The 12,669-nt window shown below is 38.8% G+C and overlaps 1 protein-coding gene across 3 annotated transcripts in view; it reads left to right on the top strand.

The window, feature by feature from the left end:
* Window positions 1-12,669, top strand: part of IMPG1 (interphotoreceptor matrix proteoglycan 1) — a 132,121-nt gene that overhangs the window by 28,236 nt on the left and 91,216 nt on the right. For all 3 annotated transcript variants that reach the window (XM_058734519.1, XM_058734518.1, XM_058734517.1), the window contains 4 exons: window positions 5,926-6,092; window positions 6,360-6,388; window positions 11,084-11,148; window positions 11,745-11,824. In XM_058734519.1, coding sequence (XP_058590502.1) covers window positions 5,926-6,092; window positions 6,360-6,388; window positions 11,084-11,148; window positions 11,745-11,824 — 341 coding nt within the window. The remainder of the gene's footprint in view (window positions 1-5,925; window positions 6,093-6,359; window positions 6,389-11,083; window positions 11,149-11,744; window positions 11,825-12,669) is intronic.

The raw sequence follows: 12,669 nt of genomic DNA, 5'->3' as shown, positions 1-12,669 counted from the left end.
TTTGGAAATCTCTTCTGGTAGATTCAAGGAAGGATGATGCAGTAAGTTAAATAACTTAACAACTAAGTTAAAGAGTTAGAAAAATCCAGCTTTCAGAAGTTTTCAGACTCCTCCCAGCCCTGAGATCCTTTAATGCTTCAACTTTCAAGGGGTTCTTCTTATGTTCCCTTGGTAAGGATAAGGGGCTTTCCTGGTAGGGCATGCACTGTGCTCCTGTTCTCCCAGTCACAGAAGGATTCTGCACCTCCTCCTTTGTGCTTAAACTTCCAAGAGGCCAGAAAAATGACATCAAAGCAGTCACAAAAAAACCCTTCTCCTCAAAAAGTCTAAAGAAAAGCTACTGGTCCCTGGTTCATCCTTAACTTTTAATCACTATAAACTACAATGCCTCAGGGAAATTATTTTTTTTCTTTAGTTCAAGTTTTTATTTAAACTACAATTAGTTAGTATATGATGTGATATTAGTTTCAGGAGTAGAATTTAGTGATTCATCACTTACATATAACACCCGGTACTCATCACAACAAGTATTCTCCTTAATACCCATCATCCATTTAACCCATCCTCCACCCACCTCCCCTCCAGCAAATTTTGATTTGTTCCCTATGATTAAGAGTTTGTTGGGGCACCTGGGTGGCTCAGTCAGTTAAGCATCTGACTTCTGCTCTTATGGTTCCTGGGTTCGAGCCCCACATTGGGCTCTGTGCTGATAGCTCAAAGTCTGGAGCCTGCTTCAGACTCTGTGTCTCCCTCTCTCTCTGCCCCTCCCCAGCTAGCACTCTGTTGCACTCTCTCTCTCTCTCTCTCTCAAAAATAAGTGAAACATTAAAAAAAATTTTTTTCAAGAGTTTGTTTTATGGTTTCCTTCTCTCTTTTTTTTTCCATATGTTCACCTGTTTCATTTCTTAAATTCCACATATGAACGAAATCATATGGTATTTGTCCTTCTCTGGCTTAATTTCACTTAGCATAATACACTCTAGCTCCATCCACATCATTGCAAATGGCAAGATCTCATTCTTTTTTATGACTGAGTAATATTCCAGTATATATCTCTTAACTAGATTATTTGTTTTTTGGGTGTTGAGTTTGCTAAGTTCTTTATAGATTTTGGATACTAACCCTTTTTCAGATATAACATTTGCAGATATATTCTCCCATCCTGTCAGTTGCCTTTTAGTTTTGCTGGTTGTTTCCTTCTTTTTATCTTGATGAGGTCCCAATAGTTCATTTTTGCTTTTAGTTCCCTTGCCTCTGGAGACATGTCTAGTAAGAAGTTGCTATGGCCAAAGTCAAAGAGGTTGCTGCCTATTTTCTTCTCTAGGATTTTGGTGGTTTCCTGTGCCACATTTAGGTCTTTCATCAATTTTGAGTTTATCTTTGTGTATGGTGTAAGCAAATGGTCCAGATTCATTTTTCTTCATGTTGCTGTCCAGTTTTCCTGACACCATTTGCTGAAGAGACAGTCATTCCATTGGATATTCTTTCCTGCTTTGTCAATGAGTACAATAGACTTTGTAACAATATTTGTTCTTATAATCCATGCAAGTCTTTCCATTTCTTTGTGTCATCTTCAATTTCTTTCATAAGTGTTTTCTAGTTTTCAGAGTACAAATTTATTACCTCTTGGGTTAGTTTATTCCTAGATATCTTATGGTTTGGGGTACAGTTATAAATGGGATTGATTCCTTTATTTATCTTTCTGCTGCTTCATTATTGGTGTATAGAAATTCAACCGATTTCTGTACATTGATTTTGTATCCTGTGACTTTACTGAATTTGTGTATCAGTTCTAGCAATTTTTTGGTAGAGTCTTTTGGATTTTCTACATGTCCTCTGCAAATAGTGAAAGTTTTACTTCTTCCTTGCCAATTGGGATGCCTTTTATTTATTTTTATTGTCTGGTTGCTGAGGCTAGGACTTCCAGTACTATGTTAAATAACAGTGATGAGAGTCAACATCCCTGTCTTGTTCCTGACCAAGGAGGAAAAGCTGTCAGTTTTTCCCTATTGAGGATTATACTAACTGTGGTCCTTTCATGTATGGCCTTTATGATGTTAATGTATGTTCCCTCTATCCATACTTTGTTGAGGGTTTTTATCAAGAATAGATGCTGTATTTTGCCAAATGGTTTTTCTGTATCTATTGAGAGGATCATATGTATTTATTAATGTGGTGTATCACATTGATTGATTTGCAAATATTGAACCACACTTGTAACCAAGGAATAAATCCCACTTGATTGTGGTGAATGTTTCTTTTAATGTACTGTTGAATTTGATTTGCTAATATTTTATTGACAATTTTTGCATCCGTGTTCATTGGGGATAGTGGCCTGTAGACCTTTTTTTTAATGGGGTCTTTGTCTGGTTTTGGAATTAAGGTAATGCTGACCTTGTAGAATGAGTTGGGAAGTTTTCCTTCCATTTCTGTTTTTTGGAACAGTTTGAAAAGAATTAACTCTTCTTTAAATGTTTGGTAGAATTCTCCTGGGAAGCTCCCTAGCCCTGGACTTCTGTTTGTTGGGAGATTTTTGATTACTGACTCCATTTCTTTGCTGGTTATTGGTCTTTTCAAGTTTTCTATTTCTTCCTGTTTCAGTTTTAGTAGTTCATATGTTTCTAGGAATTTGTCCATTTCTTCCAGATTGCCCAATTTGTTGGCATATAATTTTTTTATAATATTCTCTTATAGCTTTTTATATTTTTGTGGTGTTGACTGTGATCTCTCCTCTCCGAGAAATAATTCCTTAAACAGCTTCAGGTATTTGTGCTTCGAGTAGAAAGTTCTCTCAGAGCCTTTGTGAAAAGTGGATTTTAATGGGGATGGGGGTCTTGTGTGTCCCTGAAGTAGGAGAAAGGGCAGCAGAGAAAGGAGCAGAGCTAGGAAGATACAGGCACCAAAAACAAACCTTAAACTGGACTGAAATAAAAGGAAGACTTAATCTGAGACCAAAAGCAACATGCCCACAGACATGTCAGACTAGTAAATAGAAGGATTATCATATTATGTTCTTCCAGATGTTCCACACACAGATATTATCAGTGAAAGTCACCAACACTAAGACCCGAAAGGCAGCGCTAGTTGATTTTATATACATGGAAATCCTCTATCTCTGGCAATTAAATGTGTTTTGAACGAAATTAGCAGGTGCATTGGGTAGAGATGGAAGGTCAGTGTAACGCCTCCAAAAGAAAGTGTGGAGTAAACAGATGAGAAGGGTAGCAAGGACAACTGGTTTGCTTGGACTGGACACACAACTCTTAAGGTTTGGGTAAGTCTCAAAATATTCAAGTGTTGTTTCCTTTTTGCGTGATATGTAGACTCTTGAGTAGAGGTGAAGATCAAAAGACTGCATGATGGCTGGTATTGGGAGAGGCATTACAACCCTCCAAAACTTGCCTGACAGGAGAGAGAGATAACATTCACAAACGTTGGTTCTCCTGGTGAGGCTATTGGCTTGCTCTCCAGGTGTGCTGACCCCTGTCACTTCCCCAGATGTGGAAAACTCAATGACAAATTTGGGTTGGTGGGGACAGCACCCACTCCTGGCTTTGTGGGTTCTGGTGAGGTTGCTGCTGGTAGATGATCTGAGCTTCTTTTGGTCAGGAATTCTCTTTGCCTGTTAAAACAGAAAGTTAAGAAAACTCCAGACATATAAAAATGGGGAGTGAAGGGAAATAAAGCATAGGAGTAAGAGTTTCCAAACTGGTCTTCTCTCACTGTGTTCCTTCCCCCCAGTCCCTTCTCTCAGCAGGCAGGCAGTTTCTTGAGAAAGTCAGATGATGTCAGCTTCTGCCCTAAAGCTTCCAATTGCTTCCCATTCCTACTGAAGTAAAATCAACATACTATAATTGCTTATGAAAGATGTCATCTAACTATTTTTCCTTCACTTAATCCTGTAAAATAATTTTTAAATGATGCACCTCTTTACATGGGTTTCAGTTAACATCCAAAGCTTTTCATTGTAAGTTTAAATAATTGGATAAGATGTAACTTTTGATGAGTTGTAAGTATCGATACTGAAAATAAAACAAAACTAGAGAATTTTTATGCATCCAGTAGAATCTACCATAGCCACTCAATTGTTACCATCAAATACTCAACAAGTACATGCCTTCATGTACTCTTCTTAACAGTAGGAAATGCAACGTGGATCCTTTTTCTCCACACACCTACATTTCTACTCCACTCCCCACTTCAGTCTTATCTTAATGTAGTTTATTTTATGCTTGAAAGTCTGTCATTGGCTACTCTAACATACTTCTCAGTAACAAAAATATGTATATAAATTTAAATTACAGATTTTATTTTTTCCTATTACTGTAGGCTTTATGTTTCCAAAGAAATTTCTTTTGGATTCAATTGCATTTATAATTACTTTTAATATATAATTGATTAAAACAAATAGATACAAACTTTTAAGGCCTTTTTAAAAATTTATTTATTTGAGAGAAAGAGAGAGAGAGAGAGAGAGAGAGAGACCATGATCAGGGAAGGGGAAAAGAGAGCGGGAGAGAGAGAATCCCAAGCAGGCTCCATGCCATCAGCACAGAGCCTGATGCAGGGCTTGATCTCACAAACCACGGAATCATGACCTGAGCCAAAACCAAGAGTTGGACACTTAACTGACTGAGCCACCCAGGTGCCCCCAAATAGATACAAATTTAACAAAAAAATTTAAGTAAATTTATATTGGCAGATATAAGATCCAATATAGGTTTTTGTGAGTACTGATGTTTGTAAATACAAAATTAGGGGAATGTTTATAAATACAAAGACTTGGGGAAGAGGCCAGTTTAAATGAAGGGCCTATAGCTAAAGCTTCATTAGCTTCAGCCTCTGTTTAGATGGAGTTACTTTGGTGTTGTTCCTCTATTAGTTCGTGTACCATTACTTATTATTCATATTATGTTTTGCTAAAATGAGACAGGATTTAGGATCAATTTTATCTCTATTCTTTTCCTTAGTTTCACTTAAATGCAGAGAAAACTTGTTACGTAAAATAAGTAGATAGAAATAGATGGAGTTTTGTTACAGTAATATCTTTATTCTTTAAGTTCCTTTAGCATTATATGCTAACAATCACATCATGATCTGTCATTTTTAATGGCTTGTCAGCTGTCAACTCCATTAGGACTTGTAATGTGTTGAAAGCAAAGAATCAGAAACCACCCTGTTGTAAAAACATGTTCAGCTCAGTTCACTTGCTTTCTTAACCTCAACACTATTATTTCATGTCGTCCCTTTGTGTGATGACCGAGAGGCACTGTGCTACAGTAAGTTAGGGATGGATGAATGGGGGAGGATGCTGACCCAAGGGAAAAGGAAAAGTGTATCCTTAGGCAGACTGGCTTTAGGAGAGCATGATAGGAAAAAATGAGACCTAGAAATTGATTCTATTTAAATTGTTTGTGTGTCTGTTTACCCCTTGGAAAGTCTTTAAATATAGCCAGGTACCTTTGCCCCAGTTTGGAAGTTACTGGTCCACAAAGCCCTATGCCATCCCTGCTCCCTTCACCACATCTTTCTGTCTTCATCTTCCTTTACTCTCATCCTTGCTCTGGCCACACTGACCTCTTTGCTGTTCTTTCAATGCTCAGAGCATTCTCTAGCCTTAAGGCCTTCTCCAAACTGCTCAGAAGTCACCTTTATAGTGAGGCCTTCCTCAGCTGTCCTATTTTAAACTACAACCTACATACGTACTCTATTCCCTATCTTCCTTCTTTTATTTTTCTCCATAACATATATAGGGGCTCAATAAATATTTTTTAAATGACTTGATTTCTATGGCCTATAAATTAGCCTATCCACATAAGCCATGAAAGAATATTCCATGTTCTAAGATTATGCTTGGGCTGGGAAACAAGGATCATCTTAGGATGTGGCCATTTTCTACTCCTAATGAATGGTACTGCATTGCAGTGTGTCAGGAAGCAGTGTGGGAAGCATATCGGATCTTTCTGGACCGCATCCCTGACCCAGGGGAATACCAGAACTGGGTCAGCATCTGCCAGCAGGAGACCTTCTGCCTCTTTGACATTGGAAAAAATTTCAGCAACTCCCAGGAGCACCTGGATCTTCTTCAGCAGGTGAGCCTAAACGCTGTACATTTAGAACACGGCCTGGATAGCTCCCAGTCCTCCAGCCCCCGCCCCTTTTGAATTGGCTTCCTGCATAAAGGTTAGTTGAAGAAATGCTTAGAGATACCTGATAAGGCCAACAAGAATTTTATTCTTGCACAATAACATTATACAGCCTGGTTGAAGTGAAGTTAAAGGGAAAAGGGAATGAAAATAGACTTTAGCTCTTCAGTTGACATTTTTCTCCTGGTAAAATTACTTTTTATCTTTCTGCAGAGAATAAAACAGAGACACTTCCCTGAGAGGTAAGTACCCAAAATAGAATGCTGCATGCTCTTGACTTTTGAAAGATCATATAATGGAGACTGAGCTATGATATTATGTCAGCCACTGAGGTCTGTATAGGTTATTTTGACAGAAAATTATGCATATATTGCGCTAAAGGTAAATGAGTATCTAAAGGGGAAATGGATAGGCCCTAAAGATTGAGACAGGTGTTGGCACTATGTTTGCAGATAAAACGGATTCACTACTATGTGCTAAGTATCTAAAGTGTGTTTTCACTTAGGGGATATAGAGCAATTAAAATAGTTTGATTCTGGGGTGCCTGGGTGGCTCAGTCGGTTAAGCATCCAGCTTCGGCCCAGGTCATGATCTCACAGTTCGTGAGTTCAAGCCCCACATGGGGCTCTGTGCTGACAGATCGGAGCCTGGAGCCTGCTTCGGATTCTGTGTCTGCATCTCTCTCTCTGCCCCTCCCCTACTTGTGCTCCTTCTCTCTCTCTCCCTCTCTCTCTCTCTCTCAAAAATAAATAAATAAACATTTTAAAAAATAGTTTGATTTTTAAATTTATTATAAACTATTAATTACATCAGGGAAATACTAACACAATCAGAGAACAACCGGAATTTTGAAGTCTTATTTGGTATTCTGTAAAGCGTTAGTATTTCTCAAACTAAATTACTGAAGCACTCACTAAGCTATACTCTCAACAAGAACTGAATATCAAATAAGAAAATCAAAATTTTTTAAAAGGCAAGGAAAAGTACATTAGTAAAATGATTAAAGAAAAGAGACAAACTCTAAACACAAATCACATACATTTTATAACATTTAGAAATCTAAATCTGAAGATAATACTAAGACACAAATTTTGCTGTATAAATTACTGACAATTCTTTATAATGCTTTTCACATTTGTTCCTTCATTTCTATTCCCTTTGCCAACAACCTCTTCCAGGACCTTACTAATTTACACTGTGAAAAATGTCAAATCTGATCTCCCTAATGGATTTCCCTGCCTCTAACCTCTTCCCCTCTTTAACTTGCATAACGACTGCTGGATTAATAAGTCTGAAAAATTCCTTTTCTTACACTGAGGCCTGTTCAATGACTTTCAAAAGATTCCCACATCTTCCTCTTACCCTTCTGAATATCCTCTGCCCACCAATCCCCCTCATGCTCTGTGTACAGAAAGCTGAGTGGAGAGGCTGGAATCACTGACATCACTTGCCTTGACTCCTCCGTGGGAATAGTCGGTGGGGAGCAGGAGATCAGAGGGTGAGGACAGAATGAGGTGAGTGAATTTATCACCTCCCCTCAACCACCAACCTGCAAAGTTTTCAAGGGCTATTAGCCTCCTTCAACTTCATCTCAGCTCCTGTCAGGCAGCCTTTCCACAGAGCCTTCTCTGTCTCTGTCGTGGTAACCGCTCCATCTTCTCACCCCTCCTGGGCTAGGGGTGTTTTGAGCATCCCACTGTTACCAGCCCTGGTATGGCACTTGGCCTTATGATTACTCTTATGTTCTTCCCACAACTTAGCAAGTAATCCTTTTTTTTTTTTTTTTAATTTCTTTAATGTTTATTTTTGAGAGAGACAGACAGACAGAGCATGAGCGGGGGGGGGGGGGGGGGGGCAGAGAGAGAGGGAGACACAGAATCCGAAGCAGGCTCCAGGCTCTGAGCTGTCAGCACAGAGGCCGACATGGGGCTCAAACCCTGGAGTAACGAGATCATGACCTGAGCCGGAGTCAGACGCTTAACCAACTGAGAGCCACCTAGGCAGCCTGCAAGTAATCCTTTTTTAAATTTTGTTCAAATTACCCCACAATGACTGAGCCATCTGTTTCCTGCCAGGACCTTCACGGAAACAGAGTCCAAACTAATCAATTGAGGCATTTCAACCCCTGACCTTTCCAACTTTGCCTCCATTACCCATGATCCCACTGCTGCTACCATGCCCTTCCTCACTGCATACAGACCACACCCTACTCATGCTGGATTCTGGCCCCTAGCCTTTCCCTCTTGCCGGGAAGATCCTGCCTTTTCCACATTACCTATCCAAATCCTACTCTCCTTTCAAGCTCTTAGTGGATTCCTCCATGGACCCCATGATGTCTTAACAGCCTATTTGAGCCTGCAGCAATATCTCCCTGCTTTGAATTTTGCACTGTTTTTGGCACTTACATTTTTTTAATGTTTATTTATTTTTGAGAGAGAAAGATACAGAGTACAAGCAGGGGAGGGGCAGAGAGAGAGGGAGATGCAGAATCTGAAGCAGACTCCAGGCTCTTAACTGTCAGGACAGAGCCCGACGCAGGACTCAAACCCGTGGAACCATGAGATCATGACCTGAGCCGAAGTCAGACGCTTGACCAACTGAGCACCCAGGCACCCCTTGGCACCTACATTTTTATTTAACACTTCCTTGCTTTACTCTATTTTCCTGTATGAGTTTGAACTCCTCAAGGGCAGGGACTGTTTTATGTCTCTCCACCCACCACCACAGACCTGAGCAAAGTCATCATGTGTTTTGTTAATTGATATGTCTACTGAGCCATTCTTTAGAAATTTTAAAAAGTTGATACCAGAAGAAATAACGTGATTGAAGAAAATCTTAGTACTAGAGTATTAACTTTGTTCACAAGACACAGAGATATTCACTCTTCTTATTTAAATATAGGATGATACTGGAGCACCTGGGTGGCTCAGTTAGTTGAGCATCTGACTCTTGGTTTCAGCTCAGATCATAATCTCACAATTTATGGGATCGAGCCCTGCATTGGGCCCTGTACTGACAGCACGGAGCCTGCTTGGGATTCTCTCTCTCCTCTCTCTTCCCCTCCCCCCACTCTCTCCCTCAAAATAAATAAACGTTAAAATTTTTTTAAATAAATAAATATGGTATGATACTTACTCCTCCAATTTTCGAAAAAAGAAAAAGAAAGTAAAGCAGAGGTCATCCACCCATAAGAAAAAATACAGCAGAATGTACCAAGACTTGATAGAAAAACATTAAAAATTATAGGAAACAGCTACCCAACACAGAAAGAGAAAGAAACGGAATCATCCCATCCACTCCTGCATCTACCAACATTGCTAGAGAGAATTGCTAAGGAGCAAGAGACAAACATTGTACATTAGCTACGATTACCAAGTTGTTAAGAGAGGAGGCAAGGAAGCTGTTTCTTATTTTCAACCTTTCCAGGAAGACAAAACAGAAAATTTTCTCATCTGAGTAGCCCATAAATCTGCCAGCTTCAAATTACTTTAAAATAAAAGCCAGTGGAAGAATCCAATGTCCCAGCTTCCCAAATTATAGCTTTTGAGTGATGGTCTAGATTGCCATTGTTGTGGCAGAATCATACCCAGTGGCAGAGGATAAGGAAATAACATCTGACACAGAGTCCTGCACAAAGTGGGCTGTTGACTTGTAACTAATGCAATAGCCAGCACTTTAATAACTATTCTTGGTTATTTTCTTCTTAACAGCAAGGTAAAACAAGGATACCAAAGTTATAATAGTAGGAAAGATCTTTCTATAAACAAGACCTATAAAGTGGGAAAAAAGGAAAATTGTCTAAATCACAAATGCTCTAATGTTTGATATGAAATCTTTATAAATATGATATCCATAATAGCACAATACCAGCAGAAAAGAACAAGAATACCTAATTCCTAAACAGTCTGAATTTATAGTTAGCCTGTGTGCGCCAATATAGTCCTCCATGTTTACATCTATTCTGACTGGTCAGAGCCATGCCAGGCCAACAGATGGTACTTTGTATACCATCCCTATTAGCCCTTTGGCAGAATTGAGTATATTAGAAATATGTAGATGGTCTCATTATCTATAGCCAATCTAGATGTCTCTATAACAGCATAGCACCCGTCCATTCCCTTTGGTCTTCCCATCAGCATGAGCCACAGAAAATTGAATCAAATATATTGGTCAACTATGACTACATTGTACTAACATAGACACGAGCTATTAAAACCTAATAGCTAATAGTAACAAATCTTTCAGTGAGCTTAAAAAGATATCACTACTGCTATTCCTTTCTACATGGAGTTTGCTAGAATGAGCCAACATCATATGCAGACAGCTTTATAACCATGCCCTTGGACTTGCCCTTAGATATTTTCCAGATGGCCACCGCATAGCCTGCAAAGCTACCCATAACTCTTGCAGGCAATGGTTGTGTCCAGAATAGGATTTAATATATCTGGACTATCCAGAAATCTCTCTCTTTCCTATTGCTATAACCACAAGACTTACTCTAGTAGATAAACTTAAGCATTCCCTGGATTTGCAGGTTTGAGGATCTGAGATTTTAGCAAGAATATTCAGTCATACATAGATCATGTCATGCAATTATCTTTGATGTTAAGGACACAGTATAAGCACAATGAGACTATAAAACATCCAGCCCAAAGACCAGTTTTGCCCACAATGAAAGTGCTCCCCAGAACCACATGAGAAATGCTTATGGGAAAGCCCTGGAGCCAAACATAACCATTTTCAGGGGTTGTTTGAATTTGTCTTCAATGGAAATATATTTGAAGATTACTTCTATATTGAAAAAATAGGCAAACCCAGTTTTAAAGGGTTTTCCTCTAATTTTAAGTCTATTGAGTATAGGAAAAGTAAATAAATTTCCCCTGTTGTCATCAAGCTCCTTTTCACCATCTCTTTTCTCTTTCCTATTGTGCTAATAGAAAAGATGAAATCTCTACAGAGAAGACATTAGGAGCACCTGGTGAAACCCCTGTGTTTTCTCCAGGTAAGCTTAGACCTCCTCATTCACCTGTTCCTGATTATCATGAAAGAGAGGGAAGGGAAAAAGTTATCATGGAAGTATATTAGTTAAAAAGCAATCCTTAATTGAAGTTGACAAAATTTATAATATACTTTCTTAAAAATAACTGATATTTCTAAATGTATAAAATAATTTAGGTTCATTGTATAAATCTTGGAAAATTTAGAAAAGAATAAAGGTAAAGTGAAATCACCCATTATCTTACAACTTGGAGACAATCATCGCCAATATTTTCAAACAAATAAATTCAACATGAGCATCCTTTATATAGTCACAAAAAGAAAAATTAACCAGATCTCATTGGCAAACCATTTAACTGAAACGTATCTAGAATAGCACCAAACTTGGGTCCTAGATGAGAATGGAGAATTCAACTGGGACCAAAAGTCTGAGTTGTATTTTTCTCAAGAACATATTTATGTAATCTTAAATGAGTTAAGAATGCAGCTCATATCTGTAAATTCCAGAATGACAGAAAGAGTATATGAAATTTTGACTTTGTTCTTATATAAACTTCTCCAATCTCATTCTGTGCCCGTAATTTTTTTTAATTTCCACAGATGTCTCCAGTGTCTCGCTTGGACCCTTCCCTCTCACTCTTGGTGACACATTCCTCAACGACACCATCATGCCTACAACAGTAAGAAATTCTGAGAATCAATCTAGCTCTTCACATGCCTGTTTTTGTTTTATTGATAAAACAAGAAAAGAGAATGGATGAACTGGCCATTCCATATTATTAGTGCTGCATTTTTATCACTCCAAGTAAGAGTCAGTGACTTTGTTCTATTCAGTATTCTCACTTCTTCTAGGGACTGAGGGGAAAAACCAGATTGAAACCTAGAATAAGTTGAGAGGAATTATAAAAAGCAACTTAGTTATAAACTCCAGGAGGGTAGGGGCCCTTTTCTCCCCAGTACCTAACAGAACTGCATATATAGCAAGTACTCCCCAAGCATTAGAATAAATGAATGGATAAACCTATCAGTCAATCAATCATCCAATCAGTCAAGCTCCTTCACCAAAGTGTAATCTCATGCTGACACTAAGGGTAGAAGTTTTGCTTCCAGGCATGGCCAGCATAAATGGGTCAGATAAATATCAAAATGATTGAAATCCTGAATGTTAAATGGGGAAAAGTAAATGGTATTCACAGGCAAAGAGAAGCACTGGCCACTGCTCTCTTTGTGTGAAAGGAATGCAGGAGGAGAGGATATGTTACAGAATTAATTGTTGGTTGTCAGAAAAGGGGGACATTTTTTAAAAAAAAATTTAGTGTTTTATTTATTTTTGAGACAGAGACAGAGACAGAGCACCAGTGGAGGAGGGGCAGAGGGAGAGAGACATAGAATCCAAAGCAGGCACCAGGCTGAGAGCTGTCAGCACAGAGCCTGACATGGGGCTCGAACCCACAAACCATGGGATCATTACCTGAGCCAGAGTCTGATGCTCAACCAAATGAGCCACCCAGGTGTCCCAGAAAAG

The sequence above is a fragment of the Neofelis nebulosa genome, chromosome 6 (genome assembly GCF_028018385.1).
Source record: "Neofelis nebulosa isolate mNeoNeb1 chromosome 6, mNeoNeb1.pri, whole genome shotgun sequence".
NCBI lineage: Eukaryota > Metazoa > Chordata > Mammalia > Carnivora > Felidae > Neofelis > Neofelis nebulosa.
Note: the sequence above shows the minus strand (reverse complement) of the source record. Positions and strands in the feature narration are given on the sequence as shown.